This window comes from Epargyreus clarus, unplaced genomic scaffold (genome assembly GCF_041222505.1).
Source record: "Epargyreus clarus isolate Ecla_fem2 unplaced genomic scaffold, WU_Ecla_fem_2.2 ptg000021l, whole genome shotgun sequence".
Lineage (NCBI taxonomy): Eukaryota > Metazoa > Arthropoda > Insecta > Lepidoptera > Hesperiidae > Epargyreus > Epargyreus clarus.
Window position 1 is genome coordinate 9,554,314 of NW_027332228.1, and position 22,585 is coordinate 9,576,898.

Sequence of the window (22,585 nt, forward strand, 5' to 3'; positions counted from 1 at the left end):
ATTCGTCCTTCCTTGAATTTTCAACGGTAACGCCATGTATATAATAAAAAAAAAATTCCAATCAATCCTAATCCAAAATTAAAAGGGACTTAATTTTAGGATTGATTAATTGATGAAAACGATCAAGCGGTCCGCATTTACCTTTTTTGTATTTAAAGTAAGGACGTATCTAAGTCAAATAAGGAATAAGGATAATTATGTATTTGGATTAATTTAAATATTGTTTTTTTTACTGTTATACCCGTATTTTAACGAAAGTAGATCTTGTATAGAGCATTTTGTTAGCATTAATTACACAAAATATATAATATATTTATACTTACTTATCACTTGTAGTCAATTTTTATGATTGTACACTTTTTACTAGACCTGTAACAAACCGTATGTATTCGGTACTAAGTAACGGGTGCGCTCTCTGGTACCGAGTAACGAAACGTTACTACTGAATGAATTTCGTTACTCGCACGATTTCGTTCCTCGATTTATATTAGTATTATGTGAAATTTTATTTTATTTAATATGACTAATTTCATGAGAACAAACTATTTATGTTGTTTAAAATATGTTTTTATTTAATAATGTCTAATTTCAGGTTCAAAATAAAAGATTTATTTGTTTAAATGTCAATACAATAAATAACTTTGACTTAGTGTTGGTATTTCATTATGAATTAGAGATTCCATTAATACTACCTATTATAATATTCTAGGTATTTACTCAATAGTTCATCATTTCCAGTTCTACACTACACTGATACACTCGTACCAAATGAACGATACGATTCGTTTCGTTGGGTTATCATACTGAACCTCTGAGGTATCAAAAAGTAACGAGTAACGTAACGATACGAAAGTAACGAGTACTCATTTTTATAGTAACGAATACATACGGGTTTGCTTTTTCTCGTTACTTTTACACCTCTACTTTTTACTATTAAATAATATTTTAATAAATGTATTTGTTTTATTTTTTATATTGCGTGCCTATTAGATTCCATTTTTGATAACTTGTTTCATATAAGGTTATTTCAGTTCCAAATTCGTTTAGTTAAATTTGCCTCTGTTTCGTTCTCTGTAGTGTGTGTAAAAACATTTATAAAAATTATAAAAAACCTCCAATTTGGATTGGATATTCGTTAATAGAACACTACTGTCGACAATCTGTTTCTAGCTTTAGTGTATTCACTATTCATTAATAATCTGCAGAGACAATCTATGACATTCTTCGTAGATAATATTGACATTTATAAGTAGATTTGAATTTTGTGTCGTTTTTGTGAAAACCTTTTCAAGGGTTTATTTCAGGTTTAATGTATAAAAATACTAATCATCCTTTTGTGACTTGGGCTGCTTGTTTATTATGGCTTATTTCTATGTTTGCTTTAACGTGGTCCCTGCTTATATTTTTTTGTAAGTATATTTGAACATTTGAAGCACTAAATTCACAAAAAGGTACTAACTGAGATTACTTTGCATTATTATTTGTTTTTGTAGGTATAGGCGACATGTTACTTATGACTGGAACGGATTTGGTTAATGCTTTTACGCTTCTGTCTGGGTTACTTATGTTTCCTACTAATGTTTTTATATTGTACTCTATTGCCACGGGCAGGACTATCGAGTTAGTAATTGTTACATTATTGCTATGATATACTTTACATAAGATTGCTATTATCGTAGTTTTAGTGTTTTCAACGAGTTATCTTCTTTTATTGCAGTCATAAAGCCAAGGTTTTGTGTTGTCCTTTATGGCTATCAATATTCTGGATAATAATAATTAATATTATTGGCGTTATTTTGTGTATTCGGACGATGAACTCTTGCCATGATATAATTTTGAAAAACATATACAGTGGGATCAAATATTATAGGACCGTACCCAAATATAAACATGTTGTAGATAATTTACAATGGTCCTTAAAGTGTTGTGGGGTAAATACAATTTGTTATGAGAAATCAAATTTAAACTATTGATTTAATACAATAAAAACGTTGAATACGTACATTTTAAATATTTCATATTAATTTCTAGCTTAAATCTTACAAGGATTGGTTTGACTTGGAGTGGCATGATAAAATACGTGATTATGAATGGGACTCAGTCAACAAACGAGATGTACATGGCAGAAAAGTATCGTCTAAGAGTGAAACGGACAGTGTGCCTTTCAGGTTCGTACTCGTATATTTAAAATTGAATTCATGTTTGTTTTAGTGATGTTTATGTACCGAAGTTCTCTCGCGAAGTTATACCTTAATAAACCTTTATAATCAATAAACACCTAAAATTTATTTTGTTTTTTAGTTGCTGCAAAAGTGGATCATGTATATCAAATTATCTAAAAGAATTGGGAACATATTCAATAAATACAGCTGGATGCGGTGATTTTATGTATCGCATTGTTATGATCTCCATGAACGCTCATTTGATTTTATTTTTATCAATAATTATAATTGAGGTATTTTTATTATAAGTCAAAATACTATTGCATAATGTATTTTAAATAATGAACAAAGTAAAACATATTTTAGGATAACGTAAAATAAAATGTATTTTTCAGAAAATTCTTCATTGTCAAAGCTATGACTGAGTAATGTGGAAACAGATATACAACAACATCTCAAACATTTTAATAAAATGTCTATGAAACTATAAAATACCTTACTAGCTTAGAAAACTGTAATTATATTTTCCTCTTACAGGCGTTGTTGTTAAAATTTATATGTATTAACACAAACAAAGCATATTCAGGAGTTTGTTGTGGAAATAAACGAGTTAGCGTGCGACATTTAATGCCAGTTAACGATGATTTTGATGCATCTAGTGGGTCATATATGTACTGTCAAGAAGAAGGCGATGGCGGAGAAACGTACACAAAATTTGATAACGATAATTAAATAACTTAATTGGATAATATAACGTTCAAATTAAGGGCCTGGCTAAAAAACTAGTATCTACCAACAAGAATGTAAAAAAAGTCGCTAATATCACTTGCATTGCATTGACATTGTCAGATTGACTTTTGAAAGAGCATCCAGCATAGGTTAGAAGTAATTTATCGTTTATTTAACTTTATTTTCGGTGTTTAAACTTTGTTTGACCATTTTATGTATACAAAACTATTCTATAAACAAAAAGCGTTTCCTGTTTTTTAGATATGGTGTTCTTAACGGTATCTAATTGGGTTAGAGTCCGTGGTCCGGATGAGTTTTGGAGAAAAAGGAGGATTTTCAAATTAGCTGCACACTACATCGGCCGTCGCAGAAACCTTTACTCGGTTGCAGTACGCAATGTTCATCGTGCTTTAGTTTATGCGAGTTACGGGCGGAAGTTGAAAAAACAAGATATGAAGGATCTGTGGAACGCAAGGATAACAGCGGCATGCGAACAACATAATATATCTCCATTTACACTCAAAGAAGGCTTGGACAGATCTAATATTATGTTAGATCGTAAATCCCTCTCAGACTTAGCGTCATGGGAGCCACGGACATTTGAATGTCTTGCTGCAGTAGCTAAAAATAAACTGGATCTCGATGGCTTTAAGGATGCCGATAAATCACCTCCTACAGGAGTTAATTTAAACCTTAAGGATGTAATGTTAGAGGCTTGGTTGAAGGAAAAGAAGTAGACCTTGGTTTTTAGAATTATATTAGTTAAATAATCTATAATAAATGTTTAGCCTAAAATTATACAAGTTTTTTATTGTTCCTCGTGCACTACGAATTACTTAATTCTTTTTTCATTTGCTTGGCTAATTCATTTTGTTTTTCTAATATGTACAGGTTTTCTATTTTCCGTTTTTGTTGTCGCTCCATATCTCTTACGACACCTTCATGCATTTTTTCTCTGAAAAATAAACAATTCTTCAGTAAACGACAAACATTTTTACATCAATATATTTTTATAGTCAATACAACCATAAGTCAACCTGTACTCACATCAGTAAGCTTATGGCAATGAAAGTAATTGTTAAAATGGTTGAATGTCATTAACATCTTCAGGTCTAATATATAAGTTAAAAGCTTTTATATTAACAGCATTGTTTGGTGAATGACCAGACTCTGATGTAGTGTACTGGTGCATGTGACCAGGATCTAAATCTAATGGCGTGATCACCTAAGTCAGTATGCACACAGTATCTTGCTTCAAACAACTTTCTCAAGGCCAATCAGCTAATGTAGTCCAACGAAATCAATTCATTGAGATGTACACAATCAATATTTAGCACTTAACATTTTGTATATTACATTTTTTATCCTTAACATTTTTGTATTGCAAACAAGTGAACGAAATATATCCATTAAAGTTTTTTTTAACCTCTACACATTAACATAAATAAATCCGTTTTATTATTTTGTAAGAAGTATTGTTTGTTTGCACATTTGAAACTCCATGCTTTTGCAAGTCTTAATATTACAATGGTGATACTATATTATGCAAAGGGTTCCAGTCCCTAGCCCACCAGAGATTGTAATTTAGATGTCTGACAACCTCTAAATGATGAAATGATTTAGACATCAGTTATGGGTGTGGTTCGGTGCTTGCTTATTTATCTTTGTGTATGTGTGTAAGTGATATAAGTGTTGAAAACATTTATTATATATTTTTACCTGTCTGCTTGTTGTTTCATATGAACATAAGTCACAATACCGGCTGTTACTGCGCACGATGAGCCTAAAACTAATTTTGATGTTATAGAGGACATGGCAGAACAACTTTTTAAGTGAATATTCTTACTTTATTAATTGTTGGTTCGTCTTTTCAAATTTAATAATTATCTAATCGTAATCAACATTTCGGAATATCAGCTGTCTTTTGTCAACTGAGTTTGACTGCATGGTGACAGATGACAATCACACACAAGAATTTGACAACGGTCAATTTTTTTTAATGGTATTTTACGGCTTTGGCTTTTTGCCTTTCAGAGACAACGGTCAATCAAAGAGTGTAAATAAAGACTTTGCATTTTTTTCTATTATTAAATGGCAATTGCATTACGTGTTTTCAGCCAATTTATATTATGATGCGATATATTTACGATTTACAGAATAGCAAAACATAAAACTTATTTGCATCAATAACTAATTGATGTAAAATCTATTTGATTTGTACTTAAAATATTTCGGTCTACAATGAATACTCGTTCTTTAGTTACATAAAATTATTAGGAATGTTTTACGCAATTTATTTTGACGACACAACACAAGTTTTAAGTTGTGTTGCTCTGTAGTCTAATTTATTAAATCAACAATTATCGTGAAATATAATAAATGATTGTTTAGTTGTTTTCATTACACTATTAATTTATTTTGTGTAAACGGATATTAAAAGGATGACCTCTGTGTACCTGTCGATCTAAGCGGGTTAAAGAGAGAAAGTCATTGAAATGTTGTATAAATAAATATGTATATTTTTTTGTATAAATTCGTAATTATGTACAATAAATTATTCGAAAAGTACAATGTTAATTATATAGGTAGGTAGAAAATATAGACATATAGACAAAATAGTGTCGATAGAAAAGGTACTGTTACTAAATATACGAACCCAAATATATCACTGAATTCTGGTAGTTATCGTAAACCTCAATATGTTATTCCACCAAATTAAGAGATAATTGAGGTCTATGATTAATTTTGAGAATATCATATTTCACATCAATATATTGAAGAACAAGTGGATTGCAAGTATACAGCATTCATGCAATATTATAATCCAATAATTACTATAGATATCATTAAGGAAACTAACATTCTTACAAGTTCAAAAGTGGAAACGACAAGAAATTATAGAAATAAAATCTAAATGTTGATACATATGTACATAATTGTAAAACTTATGAAATAATTTGTATTTTGTACCTACATGTAGGTATGTAAGTTTTACAAGAATGTTTATTAATGTACATATACAACTTATAGACTAAACAAAAATTTGAAGTCGATAGCCTATTTATAAATTAAATATAGACAAAGTTCACAATATCACTGAGAGTTTCACACCACACATTGGCCTTAGGTTTTTCGTTAGTGTCTTTTCACTTTGACCCTTAAGGCTTATAACAGTCTTTACCATTTTCTGTATGGCACAGCTATAGCTACCTGCCGCAGTTGTCATAAAAACTTGCAGACCCTCGATTGGGTATTTCAGCAAATTCGCGTTTTGGTGTACATAACTTGCTGCTGAAGTCAACGTTTCGTTTGCTGCAAGAAAAACATTTTGTTTAATTACACCATATAATAGGGATCAGGGATTCTCATTCAAGTTATCTTGCTCTAACGGCGTACGATACGAGTAATATCGTAAATAAGTCTTAAGTGTTTTCATAATATTTTCTAAGATTCTTATTTATTCAAGATACCTAGGAAGTATACTCCTGTATTACCAAGTCTTACCTACTCTACCAATCCATTATTATAATATACCATTACCTTTTTATTTTGAGAGCAGTTAAGCATTAATGGGTCGTTAAAATTAGAGTGCAGAATTACAATGCCATTGCATTTAAATTTTATTATTATCTAAATGTTAACTGTGTAACATAGGTAAAATAGGTAATAATAAATTGGTACCTTCCTCTGGATTACATAAATTACGGATTATTGACATATTAATTAACGCGTAACGAGGTCTCGCCGACTACGCAATAATCCTAAGTACTTAACCTGTGCGCTCTAAAATCTGCCGATGTCCGTGACATTTATTAGCATTCTAATTACATGGACATGAATGGTATGAAAATTGATGCCGGTTATCGAGGGTTAGTCGGCAGTGTTGTAGTTTGTCCCAGATTCGTGAGTTGTTGATTCACCTAAGTCTTTTCATATCGTAAAAGTAGCATATGAGCAAACAGTCCATGTAAATGGAATCTGCCTGCAATGGACATCTATAATGCACATCATATAGCATTAGAATCATATCTGGGGTCTGAAGTTGGAACTATTAAGTATCCCTCTCTTATGACAGTTTTCAAACCAGAAAACATTAGCGCTTAACATTTTCCAATGCCCCTGGGCCAGCGGTAACGAAGGAGCATCTTTATGTCATAAGTCACCATTGGTAAGTGATATTTGTAAAAGTATCGGTTAAAAATTATTTCATACCCTCTACTTGGTAATTCCATTTGATCGACAAGTACGGATTTGACATACAGCCGGTCGTTACACCAGAGAATGCATAGAGATCGTGGTTCCAGTACATTCATATCGTACTCCCACGATAACTCCACCTACGAAAAAATACATTTTTTTAAATTACCTATTATTATAATGATTACAAATAAAGAGGTTCGTGCAATTATAGATTTATCCATGTAACACGTACCTTTCTAACTTTACCACCCAAATCCATTGGATGAGTGACTACAATAGCATAAGAAGTGCCGTGTTCTAGTCTGAAAACATAAAAGGGAAAATGACGAATACGTGATAATAATTAAATTTTATGTTATTATGAGTATTAATATAATTGAAGATTATCCTTACTTGACATAATTGTTCGGAGTAAGATCCATTCCTCGTATTACTCCACGATCAGACATCAAAGTTACCTTTAAGAATCCCTGTGAAATTAATTTTTAACATATAATGAAAGACAGACTTTTTATTTTTTAATTGTAACATTTTTTTAAGAAACAATGAAGTCATTCGTCAGCATTATGATTTTTCCGTTTGTGCCTTTTAGGACACGAGTAGTAGTAGCAAGTAACGTAGGTACATAAACGATCAGACAGGACCGAAGGACTTTTGCCGAACATTTTTATGGAATATAGCATTTAAATAAAATCTTTTGCTTTATACCTGTACCCAAGACTCCGCTCCTTTTGGATTTGCTAAGTGAATAGCAATTTTATAATGTCTTTCTGAAAAATAAAATACAACATTTGTTTAATGTAGTGTATGATTTTGCTATACATAATTAGGTTTACTTGTTTTATTCAACGACAACTTTATTTCGAAGAGAAGATACTAAGATTCTAACATAAGTTTTAACCGAAATTGCATCACGCTAAAAAAATGGGTATGGCGGTGATAGCTCCGTCGTCGACTTGTACCCTTACCAGGAGTTTTTACGTTTCGACCAATATGACTGTTTTGGTATTTGTTTATGTATTGGCCCATACGATCTCTTAGTTCTGACACAATCCGCTAGGGACGCTGATTGGAATTTGTATGGGCAAATACGTAAACAAATACCAAAACAGTCGTATTTGTTAAAACTTAAAAACTCCTGGTAAGGGTACTGAACTGATTTGACCACTTTTCAAAATTTCATGACGGATCCACGGTATATTTACACTGCTTATATTCACGGCCGATTTTTATTAGTTTGTTATATATTATTAAAATTAATAATTAAAATGTAATTAATTATAAAATATCATAATTAATTAATTCTAAATGCAGTCATCGTGAAACCATTTTTCATAAGTAATTATGTAGAGTTAAATTAACTTATCATAAATCATGCTAATGGCGATATTTTTTTATTTTGAAAAATATTCTATGTATATTAATTATATTTTCTTTCGCAGAATGTTATAATATTGTAGGTAACTTGTAAGTTCTGCAAAAGTAGTTTTACTTGAATGTTAGGTAAAACCTTGGAGCAATTGTCGCTCGATAGAGTCGATTTATACAATTTTAATATACCTGTTCTTTAGGTTGCAGTGGTACAAATTCAACTACAAGGAAAACATTATGAATTTTCATATTTTTTATCGATAAAACTAAAGCTTGTCAACAGCTTAAAAAAAGTCCATTGACAAAGGAATAAAGGTACTATAAAACTTACGGCAAAATGGAAATTCTTTTCCTGTGTTAAGAAAATATTTTGCCCCAATAGTCTCTTGTTCTTCGGAAGGGTACACTTCATTCTCAGATTGGTTATTCTTGTTTGTGATTAAGCCTGGTGTACTATCTGCATGAAATCTGTAAAAAAACATTTATTTTTATGTGATTATATACTCGTAAAATATACTTTTAGCATTCTTTTAATACTGAGATCGTTTGATGGTACTGACGCTCCTGCTTAAAAAATTAATAATACCTACATCATATTATACAGTATGTATATAGGTATTGCTATTATAAATAAAAAAAATGGTTTCAAAGTAAGTTCTGTTTTTTATAGTATTTGTTTTTTATTATCTTGGTCGTTACGTCGCAGTTGTTTGCTATTTCCTGCCGGTAAATGTTGTTTGACATTTATTTAGTGACTGTCAGCAATTTAGAATGTTGAAGTACTATGTTATTTATTTTTATTATTCATTATAAATATATTAACAATATTTATATTTGGGACTAACTTAAGAGCATAATTATTTGTACTAGAATTTAGAATTTATAGTGAAATTCTTTACTCAAACTCTTTTATGATACTCGAATTTCTTTACTTACCCCATAATTGCACATCCGTGACCACAATGAAAGCATTTTCCGCTCAAAAAATGTTGATATGATGGACATTGGTGTCCTGAAAACATGTATATGGTTGTTAGCGTACATGCTTGCGGTTTACATACGAGTAACAAATAATATATAATTTAAAATGAACACACCTATGTAGGGGCATTTTCCATTGATAGACTCTGTAAAAAGTTTTATAGCTCTGACGTGATTGCATGCCACGAGAACTCTAGACGCTTCTTCCAATCCTTGTTTTACAAGAGTCAGAGGTATCAGTGGCCCTTCCGTGAGGTCACAGCCAGGTTGTTCCTTCCCGTTGTTTGGGTAAAAGTCCAGGTGTCCCACCGGCTGAGACATCCCGTACCCTGCCATAAACACAAAATCTGTCGCACGTGTGAAATAAACACGTCGGTAAATTAGTTGAAGTAGGCGGCAAATATAAAAAACTATATATGTACATATGTATAATAAATGAACGATGAACTACTAGCTTTGTAGCGGGATATTTACAACATAAATACATATACATATTAGAATATTGGGTTAGTTTAATTAATTTCTTAAGCTGTAAGCTTCCAACAAAAGTATTTTCATTCGTTTTAGATTGATTAGAACAAACTTTTATGTACATAATGAAGATGAAAGTTAAAAGCATGAACAAAATATATGAAAGATTGGTTTACCTAAAAGAAAAATGCTTTTCCCATCCGTGTGGATGACGTCAACAAATTCTGCGTCCGTTGGATCTAGCCTTACGTGTGTAGGCATGCCTTGGAAATAAGGTTCCGCGGGGTCAAGCCCCGTTATTCTTCCCAAGTTCTAAGAAATGAAAAGCTGAATCAAAGACAATATGAAGGCATAATAACGAACATTTCACTATATTATAAACAACATTGAAGTTTTCACACTCAGTTCCACTTACTTGTATTCTTTCTCCCGCGTATCCAGCGGTGTGGGCCCCTAGGGAGTGCCCTATTATGTGGACGTCAAGAGGATTTAGTCCATGATCTTTCTGTAATAATGAAATCAATTATAGACTATGGTAAGCTACATACTACCTACTGCTACACTTATTTGCCTGCCATCGAGAAGTTAATAATTATTACAAGTTTAAAATTAATTCATTAAATTATTAATTCTTTTTCAAACCTGTATGTAGCCTTTTTGCTACCAATAAGTGAACGACTAGTCGCAATATCAAAAATGCTACAATTGCATAAATAGGAAAATACTTAATTAAATAAAATCAATAATTATTAAAAATTACCTGTAAAGTGTTGATGAAATGCGCAACTTCAAGCCCGACTAGCCTAGTGTTAGCAGTGGCCTGGGTGTATAAGGGCAGACTGCCGCCCGCCCAATCCACTATGACCACGTTGAAATCACCTGCTTTTACCAGCTCATCTTTCATCTCGCTCACCTATGTAATAATAATGTTATTATTGAAATAATGTTAATTTGTAAAAAAACTCTTATTATTAAGAAAAAATTCGGAACAATAAGTTTATGGACAAAATCTGCTTTAAAAAATCGAAATGAAATTCGGAGGCATTTAAAGCACAATATGGGGGACGTTTTTGATGGGTGGTAGGACCAGTATGTTTCGACAGGGGAGGTATCGCCACCGTACCTATTTTTAGTGTGAAGTAGTCCTTGCGTTTCAGTGAAAAGGTGTAGACGCTAGCTGATTCATTTCAGTCCTGGTAAGGGTCATACGATTTACTAGTTCTGAAACAATCCGCTAGGGGCGCTGATTGGAATTTGTATGGGCAAATACGTAAACAAATACCAAAACAGTCATATTTGTCGAAACGTAAAAACTCCTGGTAAGGTTACAGGAGTGGCAACTTATCTGTAAATATTTTATGCAGATCCCTTTTTATATACGGAGTTTGTTACAAATGTCTTTGGACGATAGTGATCACATACCATCAGGTGAATAGCAAGCTTGTTTGCTAGTTAGATCTTCTAGAAATATATTGTTAAGGTTACGCCTTTTGGCTTTCTGATTTACTGTTTCGTTTTAATGATTTCTTAAATACCTTACCCAATTAGACAGTGGTGTGTCAATAAATCCATGTATAATCATTTTAGTCAGCCGCCTAGGACTGAAGTTAGACTTTGCAATCGTTTTATTTACATTCACATTCAGTATTTGTCCATCTGTGGGATTCTTTTTTGAATATAAAATAAACCTGAAAATATATTGTATATTATATATAACAGAAAAGAAAATATAAGAAAGAGAAAAGAAAAGGATGCTATAATTATAAGAGTAACGTAAATATTACTAATATTTGTAGGTGGGTAATAAACATTACAAGATCGATTAAGGTAATAAAAAAATCACCCAAATCCGTCCACAATTTAAATTTAAACGTTAAGCTCGCAGCATTATTACAATTTACCATTTATTTTATTGTTAATACTAGATTTCGTCAATATCTATTATAAACAAAAGGAACAGACAGGAAAGAACATGGAATCAAACTTATTTGAACTCTATTTATATATCTATATCGACAGGTAATATATAAAGGTCTACAAAAATATTGGCCTTAAGGTTACTAGATTATACCTGGTATTAATGACGACTCTTGGTAGAGGAAATACGTTGAAAGGCCGGTGGATGAGATGGTACCAGCTTCTTGTAATGTTCAAGCATCCTAGCTCGTCGTAACACCTTGTCTCATTTTCAACTGAAAAGCAATGTAATGTTTAAGTAGGAAACTGCAAAAATATTGGAATTGTAATAATGAGAATATAATGTCTGGCCGTTTTGTTTTTGATGTTAGTAAAAAATCACGTGATGTTTTCGAAGTTTCATGCAATAAAAAAATATTAGAAAAACAACAATTTGCGACTATTTATGTTTTTGGGAAACAATCATGAGATAATAAAATGTTTTTGCTATTGTTTTTGATAAACGATTATGAGACATTTTAATGTGATTTAAATTATTATTATTGTTGCATTAAGTACGTAATTATTATACACAAAAACTACAAAATATAAAATAAAAACTTTTAGCTTAGGATACCCAAGGTAATTGAAATTTAAACATATGTTAATTACACAGAAGCACAATAGGTGACAAAAAAGAACAATGTATTTATTAAAATTATCGTTTCTTAAGCGGTACTTATTTAACCATTAATACAAAATACTTGCATTATTTTATTCACTTTAGGTATCATAAATAACGGTTACATTTATTTTTCTATTTACTCGTTGAATATTACCTAGTCATAAAATACTTTGACTTCATATTTAAGTACGCAATTTACGTATAACTTTACAATATAACTACCTATACTATATTATGAAATATATGAAATCAGGTAGGTATAAATTACATATTATTATTTACAAGTTTTCAATGAAGATTTTTCGTAATTTACTTTTTGGTGTTCATTATAATATATATATTTATATTTATGTATATGTATTGTGTTTTAGAATGCATACGAAAGTAGGTTTTTATGTTTAGTTCGTTATTCAGATATTCAGATTAAGCTGATTTAAGTAATCTATTTCTGATTTGGTTAATATGCTTGCCCGTCTTATTAGACTTATTAGGCTTACTTACATGGGAGCCAGGGGATGTTGACTTCGATGCGGTCGGAGCGCGCCCAGTTGAAGGGGTCGAGGATGCCGGCGAACGCTGGCTGCAGACCCAGGAGAATGCACCATAACATAACTCGTAGATGTCTGTCTGTCAGGTGCAGACGTCGCATGACTTACTCCTGGAATAGAAAAATTGTGTTAATTCAAATTCATGAGCCCCTGGGTTACGATATGGACTGTATTAGGTTCTTATTTTAGGGTTCTCACATATAGATTGTAGGTACCTAATTCTACGTATAGCAACATTTTCGTGATTAGTGTTTGTATTATAATTTTCGCTTTCGTGCGACTTTCACAATGGGGTGGAAATTACCACATACAATTTATTTGACTGTACGCCTACTACAGGTCGGCATTTACTATTACAAATTATGTGTTTAAAGTTATTACCCAATACGCGCTATTATAAGAATACTATTTTAATAAAGTTTCAATTCGTTCAGTTGTTAATTTCCTGTTACAAAATCATGAGTACCTAGTAGGTACTTACATTTATAAATTGACCATATTATTCCTATGTACGGAAGTGCTCATAGGTACGTTAATATGATCTTATGGAACGCGATAAAGTGATGCGATATGCTCGTCAGATTAAGCTATTACAATTACTTATCTACAATCTTCACGTACTTCCAGCCTCATTTCTTGCTTCACTGGGCTATGCACGCGGAAGAAACTGCGAGCTGCGAGATATATTTTCTTATGCAATAAATAAAACGAGTGAAGCGTTTGTTATAGGAAGGCAGTAAGTCGTTATTTTGTGAGGTTTGTTTACAAAATCTATATCAATATTAAATTTTGCGTGTTGCTCTATTCTATGATACAAATTTTGCATTGCTTAAGTTTCCTCTTATAACTTTAGCGTTTAATAAATGATGTCTGTTAAAGATTGTTCAGATAAATGGTCTTTAAATAATATAAATTTAAGGTCCTTTTGAATTATGGCCATCCTTAGATATTTTAGGGATAAAAGAGGTATTTCTTCTAAGATAAGGACATTTGGATATAAAAATCGTGATCAAAATTGGTGCAGTTGTTTTCAAAATAGAGTAGACAATGTAGACATACAGAATAAGATGTAGAATAAAATTAAGGCATATGTTTCCTCGTCATGTAAATTACTGTAAAAAAATGCTAGCCAAACATTAATTTATATAAAGTAGGTGAACAATAAAAGTAAAGTCGGTAGATTAAATTATAAGAATGTGAATGTGGACGCCATATAGCAGTCCAAAGATTTTATGAACTATTCAACAGACATTTATGTTGTGCTAACATAGGTATATTGTACTTAATATACGTACTATTAGAGTTTTCAGAAATAGAATCGTGGACCCATTGCTGCATATTTTCAAACCTCCAGACTTATAGACCGAATTAAAAATCACTAAGCTCTCTGCTTATCATAAAAACAAATGTGACATACTAATCTGAAACCTTATACTACTAAATGATCACCAGTACCCTTACCATGAGTTTTTACGTTTTGACAAATATGACTGTTTTGTATTTGTTTACGTATTAACCAATACAATTTCAAAGTTCTGACACAAACCGCTAGGGGCGCTGATTGGAAATAGTATGGGCAAATACGTAAACAAATACCAAAACAGTCATATTTGTCAAAACGTAAAAACTCATGGTAAGGGTACAGTTCGATATCTAAGGTGTACATGTGAATTATGCCATTTTGTCAATAGACAAACGTACCGTAGCGTGATAAATAATCATTATATCAACAACGACACCGTTTTTGTAATAGGCTGTATGAGATAATAATTGTTCACATGTAATATAATGCAAACTTGTGTACGTGTTGCAACACCGTTGTAATGCATTTTTTCGCAAATGCTTTCTCAATAACAATCGATATTATGAAAGTAGAAAACGTGGAATGTTTTTTTCATCGCTACTCAGTATTTATGGAGTAGGTATTTAAGTTATAAAACGGTAAAATCTAATTCTATCACTATTCAGTATAGCCAACGTTACTTAGTAGATATTAAAAAGCAAGTAAGTATTAAAATATGTGCTTATTAAAGTTAATTGGGCTTATTGAAAAAATACATTCTGTAGACAAAATAGTTTCTACGCATCCAATTTTGTACATTAATTTGGACCCATATTGATTCTTGTAGTAAGAAAAAAGCAATTTGTTAGATGACAGCCAATCTTCGTGGATGATAAAAGTGAAAGCTGATTTACTGACAAGGATGTGGTTATACTTATATAGTGAGATCGAAATGATTCTTCAAATGGTAATTTTAAACGCATCTTGTGTATGCATTTGGTAATGCAATAATTGTAAATTTTGTTATGTATATTTAAAATGCTATTCCTGCAATACGAATTATATACCTAATATGCAAGAATAGGTGCCAATAAGTAGTAAGTACAATTAAAAACATTGTTTGAAAATGTAATTATGATTTTTTTAAGATGCATTTTAAATATTTCTTGATTGTAAATATATATTTTTTTAAATTTAGCCTCAAATCCTTAAAAAATATATGGGTCACAAATATGTTATAAAGGTTTTACATATGATAATCTTAACGTAATACATATTATGGTGTCTACTTTATGTGCAGTACATAATTATGCGAAATAGTCAAATGTGTAATCTTTAATACACGATCAAACACGATAATTTGAAAATGATGGATCAGTGATGGCACCACTAGATAATGACATAATTTACTTTCTCTTCGGATTAATCCAACTTATTTCTGATTTCTGTTTTGATAAATGATATAGTGGTTAGAACGAATAACTGTTGCTTTTGACATCTCAAGTTGCGTTCGATTTTTAATAGAAATGGTCACTTCCTCTGTCCGTTCTAATCAGATGAATTGGATAGTGCATTATGCGTGACGTAATGGTTACGCGGTGGTATATTATTAAAATGGATATGAATAACTTATATTGATGAAAGCATGTGCAGGTGAATCTGTTTGTGTTTTGTTCGCGGTTGAGTTTTCTCTAAGAATGCAACAAACAAAGTGTGGCAGCCAATACTCAATGAATGGCACGATAATTTTTTATTACTTTAGAAACTACTTTATATTATGTAGATTCAAATATATATTGTACCTAATCCGATCTTAAGTGATTGCTGTAGCTTCAAGTATTATTTAAGTATTTGTATATGTACTATGTATAAACGTAATTGGTTGGAAGATATATGCCTATTAAATATACAGTTTTTTGTACATGATCATTTACTGTAATGGTCTCTTGTGTTTTCGTGTCAGTAAGAAAAACACAGCGACATTATCTTTTCAATCCCAACTTTTTATGTTTGTACTGTAACATAATGATATCTTATTATATTTATCTTGGTCCGTGATACAAAATTTCTCTACAAAATCCTCAAGCTAGAATTATTATAATCATTTCAAAGTATGTCACTGGGAAACATTGATATAATCTAATATTGCAGTGCAATTATATAACGTGTTAATTTATTTAATAGATGCTTAACCTGCAAATTTTCTCGTACGACATTTGAGCGCAGTTACAGAAATGCAACATATAATTAAAGTGTTTATCTTTTACATAATGGTAACGTAGTCAGTTTAATTTTATTGTAACTGTAACTCTTTTCGTTACTTTTACTTTAGGTCTAATAATAGACAAAGGCTGTCTCCGAAATTCGGAAGGTATCTGTACCCTTACGAAGCATTATTACTACGACTTGCTTCAGTACCCTTACCATGAGTTTTTACGTTTTGACAAATATGACTGTTTTGGTATTTGTTTACGTATTTGCCCATACAATTTCCGATCAGCGCCCCTAGCAGATTTTATCAGAACTTGGAAATTGTATGGGCTTATACGTAAACAAATATCAAAACAGTCATATTTGTCAAAACTTAAAAACTCATGGTAAGGGTACTGAAGCAAGTCGTAGTAATAATGCTTCATTACGCTGCTTCTAATACCCTAATGAGCCGGCAACTCTGTGGTGTCAATATGAAAAAAATATTTCATAGATTATGCAACATAGAGCTTGGTCCAACGTAAACAAGTTTAGGTATCGAATTACATTGTATATAGATTGACGGTCCTAGTAGCGCAGTGGTAACCAGTTTGATAGCAGTGACATTCATGTTTCGTCTCTGAGCGTACATTAAAGATAAATTTAAGTGTATGTTATGTATTTGGGTGTTTACATATTCGTATATTATTACTTGCTTAAACGGTGAAGGAAAACATCGTGAGGAAACCTGCATACCTGAGAGATTTATACAAAAAAATCTTAAAGGTATGTGAATTCTACCAATACGCACTTGGCCAGTGCGATGGACTGTGGCCTAGTCCTTCTCATTCTGAGAGGAGACCCGTGCCCAGGAGTGGGACAGTAATGGGTTGATGATGATGATGATGATATTCGTATATGCATTTTTCCAAGATACTTAACAACCCAACAACACTGGGAATCGTAGCGCAGAGCTATGAGTGTAGAAAACGCTATAGTTGTCGATAGATGCGTCAAATATAAATTCTTATGTACTTCTTATGTAATTCTCCTCTTTAATGAAGTGACTGGAATATGTAGAGTTATCAGGTCGTCTCAATGTAAAAATATCACTGGAGCTACATTCACACTGTATGATTACATAAAGCTTTGTTTATATACACTATTACGATGTTAAACGGCGGTTCGCCTCTGACCCTCTTTTGGTCGTGCCTCGTTGACCCACATGGTAGTAACAGCTGCATCATAAGCACACGCAATATTTATTTGCGCATTAAAGTCGGTGCGCTTCTGTTATGTCATAAGGTTATTGTTTGCAAATTTATATGAAATGTGTCTTAACCTGTAAGTTGGTAATAATCAATTTTAACCAATTTCGAAGTTCAAAATTTTACAATTTTTTAAAACAATAAATTAATTATTTATTTGATTTCGTATTATATTCGTTAAATGAGTGTAATTATACATTAAGAAATAATTTTCAAAATTTTACAGGACTTTTTATATTGTTAAAAATATTAATTACACCATCATCTTTATCTAAGATCCTTCAAATGTTATAATATGAAATAAACAAAAGCTTTCGTGTTATCTTGTCACACTTATGATTATCTGAACGAAAGAAAACCCAGTACCTAATTCATAGACACGTTCTATATATCACTGAATTTAAACAGCTCATCAGCCTTTCTCCACCTACCTCATGGTCCTGACCTTGCCTCTAAACAGGTACTTATGCATACATCAAATATTACGCAAACACATATGTAAAATGTTGTCTCTCTACATCTATCCAAATAGATAAAAGTAAAGTGTCTGTCAGTTTTTTGAAAATATATGCTTACTATTATCTATATGATGTTCAATATCAGAATATGAAATAATTAAAAATCGATCTGTCTTTCTGTATTAGCTATTTATTCAGCATAAATATTTTAAAAAAGATATCCATTGGATAATTTAATTCTGAAATCTGAAAACCGAAAATCGCACACAGAGATGTGTAGTTGGGGCTATATTTGAAAGGTCTTTTTAGAACAAATCCTCAGATTAATCTGCCACTTAATTGTTTACACATTAAACAACTTTGTATATTTCATTTCTCACATTGAATCAAATTAAGCACTCAATTAAGTAGATATCACTTAATTAAGGTTGGGATTAATGTGCGTTAAAATATTAATGTACTAATTTGATTTTATCTTACATTCATTGTATACTTTTGGCAACCTTGTAGTTAAGATTCAAAATGCGATTTGCAAAGGATTTTTTTTAATTTTTAGCAAATTGCTTGTTTGAAGGTTAGGATGTACATTTGCAATTGCAGTTTGCAGAAAAGATTTTTTTGATTGAATTTTATTTCGAAATTAAGTAAAATTTGAAATGCTTATCTGTTTTAACTGTGTGTAACTTGCTCTGTAGTCAGTACCTATTTAAACAAAACTACTGGCGGTGTATATTCATTGATATACAAATAGGTATAAGAGTTTATTTAATAAAATTTGTCCTCAATTAATTTCTTCGTTTTATTTCATTCTTACTATACTTTAGCAGAAAATTATCATAAGTTTTTGCAGTGCACAAGGAGGTACTTAGCTATTGCTCTCACAATGAGCCCATCAAGGAAATAGCGTGAAGCGAATCGTAATCGACTTTTTTACAGTTACTATAGCCATATGCCATATGCAATTTAGGATGCAGTGCATGTTTACCTCTATGACGTGTATGTCTACACTAAAATTAACCTAGTCTGTTTTATGTTAATATTATGTAAATTATACATGCATCGGACCAAATTAGTTAAGTCTGTCGGTCTGTGTAGTAACAGCGACAAAGCAAATTGCTTTGTTTACGTCGAAGGATATTATATCAATAAAGTAAGACGTCCGATTATGAAACGGCTGTAAAGGAATTAATTACGGCAATAAACCGTTTGCTTTGGTTACATTGTAACCAATGTTACACATAAGATAAATATATAACCATTAAATATGACCTTTTTAAGAGCTTTCCGTGATGCTGTGCCGCAATGAGATCGACGTTAGATAATCTTAGAGAAAGACATCAACGCGAGCCTCTACGCACGCTACATGCTGATTGCTACAATAATTTTGTATTTACATATTTCCGTATTGCAGACAGTAGAAATATGGTTTTTTTACTTGTATATTATCAGAGATATTTTTTACTACGACGACTCCGAACCTATCTTGTAGATATTTAAAGAAATAAAAGTTTACTCTTGCTTTTTTAATTTTGATTATACAACAAATTTCGTGATTAAAAATCTATTTAGGTAAAGTAACTTAGATAATGTTATTCAAGAAATTAATTACTAAAAATTCAATTTTTTTCGTAACTACTCATTGAAATTTATGTTTAGTACGCTTAACTGAGCAACATAAAATATGCCCAATACTGTCGACACACCACACAACTACTGATTCGTTTTTTGTAATTGTATGAATCTAGTTTAATATCGTAGGCTGTTGAATTTTAATAAAGTTGCATGCTGTTTCTCTCTAGAAAATTCTATGTTTCTTAACGTAAAACTACGTGCGTTTTTACAAATACATTTGTTACAAATACAAATACATACAAGTTGTTATATAAAAACATTAAATTAAAAAAATATATTAAGACACGCGTCAAGACTTCATAAATATGGTTTGTAAAAATGAAAGTCACATTTTAGTTGAAACTTGCAGAAATAATAATTAACGGATGCCTTGCAAATTAAGATATGATATATGTATGTTATATAGTAGAAAGTAGAAGTAATATATAATAGAATATATTAGATGTGTAATAGAAAGTTTTAAATACAGAAGGAAGCAAATCTCTCAAGTTCAAAGCCCTCTCGACTCCTGAAAGCGGTATGGACAATTGACCTGATTATTAACGTGGATGCAGCGAAAGTGGTTTGACGGGTTTTTAAGGCATTTAGTCAGTAGCTGGTAGACGGCTTTACTAGAACCAGTTTACTTGTTTATGTCGCAGTTGTAGTCTGGAGTTCTATCGAGAATAGTTAGACAGATTTAGAAATGGCAGCTAGACAAATATTCTAATGGATGAGAAAAATATAGAAACAATTGAAATGTTTGCGTCTTAATTACTAATTTAAAAACAAAAAATATACAATTTCTATTTTGATAAGTTATTTGGAATCGGCTGTGGATTTTTATAAATGTAGGAAACGCTTGCCTTTGACAATCTGACACAGAAGTCTATCGCTGATCCTTTAAAACATTCGTCAATTTATTTCAGAAAATTAGAATATTCTAACAATTTAATAATATGGTTGACATTGAAATAATCTTGTAACTCCGTAACCGATTAAAAGTATTCAAATTGTTTGAATAATTTTAGGTGGTTTAGTATTTACAAACACATTTTGTTTTCCTAACATTATGCTTCTTAAGAAATACGTCTAACAATTACTTTACTTATCTTTGCTATTATAATAACTATAGCGTTACTCATGAAGCGCAACATATTCATAAGATAGTTGTGTGGGTGAATGTGTACACGAGCACATTTATTGTTAGTGTATTGTAGTATGTGTGGATGTAGTTTGCCTGCACTTGCAACGCTTTCTCCTGCACCTGTTGTTGGGAGTTTTGGAAATCGTACACATAAAAGCTTTCCGATCGTTAAATTTTAATGCTTTAGGTATACTTCGAAGGGACGGCAGTAATACTAAGGAACGGTATTTCTATATACTGTTGTATACTATTGTTGGTATTTATTTATTATTTTACTTGTACAATATTTAATAATTAGCTAAAATTTTCTGTAACCCCGTCATCTGCTCTCTCTAGCAGTAGCTCTTTGTTTAAGTATACTACCAACATAATTAAGTATACTTACTTATACTAAATTGAGTATACTCAAGCCCTGTAGACTTGGAGAAATTTTCATAGCTATGGGACATACAACATATTACGAAGAAATAAGAATCATAACCTAGCTATAAAAATAACAGGATAATAGTTGTGAAAATAAAAACCCGAACAGGTATAAGAAAACAAAACGTAAACCTACTTGTAGGATATTTCACGAATGATCTCATATGTACATTTAAACAAATATCTCATAGTAGGAAAACGTTTAATTTTTTCTGCAAGGTTTGCCTAATTCTAAGAATCGTGCTAACTAAATATCCCAAAGAATTGAGTCAATATTGGTTTGGTTTTAAACCTGTTTCTGCCTTATAAAGTTTCGATGTTATTAAGTTTCTCAACGTTAAAATAACGTTGAGAAACAAAAAAAAGAGACCCTACATATTGGTTTTCACATTATTTATTGTTACGTTGAATTTGCAATACATTTTACCTTTTAGATTTCGACTCTATGCGCCTCTAAATTGGTGAATATAATCTCTCATATTACATTATCTATAATAATTAATGCATCTATCATATTAAATAGTATCAATGTTATCTAATTATGTACCCTCAACTGTTTTGTGTCTGAAATATTTTTCTGTTTGCAAATATTGGAATAGGTGGTTCATAAATATCAATACTGGGAGTGGTATCCAATATATTCATTTTTTATAATAGATATAACTGATTGGTATAAGTAAGAAGAGTGAAAGAAGAAAGTTGAATGAACAGTCTCGCGAAACAAGACCCAAAATCAAAATATAAGAAATTGAATACATAATACATTGAAATGTATATCAAAATAATTTTTTAATATTATGCAAACATATTTGTTATTTCCTACAATATAACAATAACATAACAAAAATAACTAGAATCACAGGGAAGCGACGAATTATATAGATAATAGTGTTTAGTATAAGAATTACTCCGGTAATCTTTCTCACAAGTTTCTCATCTGTTTCACAAAGTCGTACCTATTGCTTGCAAAATAAAGCCTGCATTAACTATATTATGCAATGAGAGTCATATAAAAGTTATTATTATATTAATGTTTACATAGTTAGACATTTGTTCAGTAAAATAATTTATCAATCAAGATAAAAAGTGTTGGTTTGTTCGGGTTGGTTGGTTGCATTAGCAAATATGTTGTTGTTATTTAAGAAAACTTAAGTTTATTAAGT

General features: G+C 31.2%; 3 protein-coding genes and 1 long non-coding RNA gene across 7 annotated transcripts in view; 2 read left to right on the forward strand and 2 right to left on the reverse strand.

Moving 5' to 3' along the window:
• The first annotated feature begins 1,259 nt into the window (after window positions 1-1,259).
• On the forward strand, window positions 1,260-2,894 carry LOC140750580 (uncharacterized). Of its 2 annotated transcripts, XM_073084219.1 has the most exons (6): window positions 1,260-1,409; window positions 1,494-1,620; window positions 1,718-1,931; window positions 2,032-2,168; window positions 2,302-2,455; window positions 2,700-2,894. In XM_073084219.1, the coding sequence occupies exons 1-6, from the start codon at window positions 1,310-1,312 to the stop codon at window positions 2,892-2,894; spliced, it is 927 nt and encodes a 308-aa protein (XP_072940320.1). In that variant the 5' UTR covers window positions 1,260-1,309. The 2 variants fall into 2 exon arrangements, with proteins under 2 accessions (XP_072940320.1, XP_072940321.1); XM_073084220.1 differs by lacking the exon at window positions 1,494-1,620 and having other exon boundaries at window positions 1,315-1,451.
• An 8-nt stretch (window positions 2,895-2,902) lies between these two features.
• On the forward strand, window positions 2,903-3,694 carry mRpL20 (mitochondrial ribosomal protein L20). 2 transcript variants are annotated; one of them, XM_073084221.1, is made up of 2 exons: window positions 2,903-3,040; window positions 3,153-3,694. In XM_073084221.1, exon 2 carries the CDS (start codon window positions 3,155-3,157, stop codon window positions 3,626-3,628), a length of 474 nt encoding a protein of 157 aa, XP_072940322.1. In that variant the 5' UTR covers window positions 2,903-3,040; window positions 3,153-3,154; the 3' UTR covers window positions 3,629-3,694. The 2 variants fall into 2 exon arrangements, with proteins under 2 accessions (XP_072940322.1, XP_072940323.1); XM_073084222.1 differs by having other exon boundaries at window positions 3,027-3,047.
• LOC140750582 (uncharacterized) lies at window positions 3,632-5,276 on the reverse strand. Its single transcript, XR_012103228.1, has 2 exons — window positions 4,611-5,276; window positions 3,632-3,846 (listed from the first exon to the last, which is right to left on the reverse strand). It is a non-coding gene; the product is annotated as an uncharacterized LOC140750582 (long non-coding RNA).
• A 111-nt stretch (window positions 5,277-5,387) lies between these two features.
• LOC140750583 (pancreatic triacylglycerol lipase) overlaps window positions 5,388-22,585 on the reverse strand; it is a 36,423-nt gene continuing 19,225 nt past the window's right edge. The window contains exons 2-15 of one of the 2 annotated variants that reach the window (XM_073084225.1): window positions 12,997-13,153; window positions 11,986-12,106; window positions 11,455-11,602; window positions 10,675-10,827; window positions 10,330-10,419; window positions 10,091-10,226; window positions 9,560-9,772; window positions 9,399-9,474; window positions 8,794-8,930; window positions 7,800-7,861; window positions 7,485-7,561; window positions 7,324-7,393; window positions 7,104-7,228; window positions 5,388-6,203 (exon numbers count right to left, since the gene is read on the reverse strand). In XM_073084225.1, coding sequence (XP_072940326.1) covers window positions 6,098-6,203; window positions 7,104-7,228; window positions 7,324-7,393; window positions 7,485-7,561; window positions 7,800-7,861; window positions 8,794-8,930; window positions 9,399-9,474; window positions 9,560-9,772; window positions 10,091-10,226; window positions 10,330-10,419; window positions 10,675-10,827; window positions 11,455-11,602; window positions 11,986-12,106; window positions 12,997-13,144 — 1,662 coding nt within the window. In that variant the 5' untranslated portion in view covers window positions 13,145-13,153 and the 3' untranslated portion in view covers window positions 5,388-6,097. Of the gene's footprint in view, window positions 6,204-7,103; window positions 7,229-7,323; window positions 7,394-7,484; window positions 7,562-7,799; window positions 7,862-8,793; window positions 8,931-9,398; window positions 9,475-9,559; window positions 9,791-10,090; window positions 10,227-10,329; window positions 10,420-10,674; window positions 10,828-11,454; window positions 11,603-11,985; window positions 12,107-12,996; window positions 13,154-22,585 lie in introns of both variants that reach the window. The other variant, XM_073084223.1, reaches the window with a different exon arrangement.

Coding starts and splice junctions, on each gene's coding strand:
- mRpL20 (XM_073084221.1), top strand. CDS start 3,155: ATGGTGTTCTTAACGGTATCTAATTGGGTTAGAGTCCGTGGTCCGGAT.
- LOC140750580 (XM_073084219.1), top strand. CDS start 1,310: ATGTATAAAAATACTAATCATCCTTTTGTGACTTGGGCTGCTTGTTTA. Junction 1,410..1,493: donor GTCCCTGCTTATATTTTTTT/GTAAGTATATTT, acceptor TTGTTTTTGTAG/GTATAGGCGACATGTTACTT. Junction 1,621..1,717: donor GCCACGGGCAGGACTATCGA/GTTAGTAATTGT, acceptor CTTTTATTGCAG/TCATAAAGCCAAGGTTTTGT.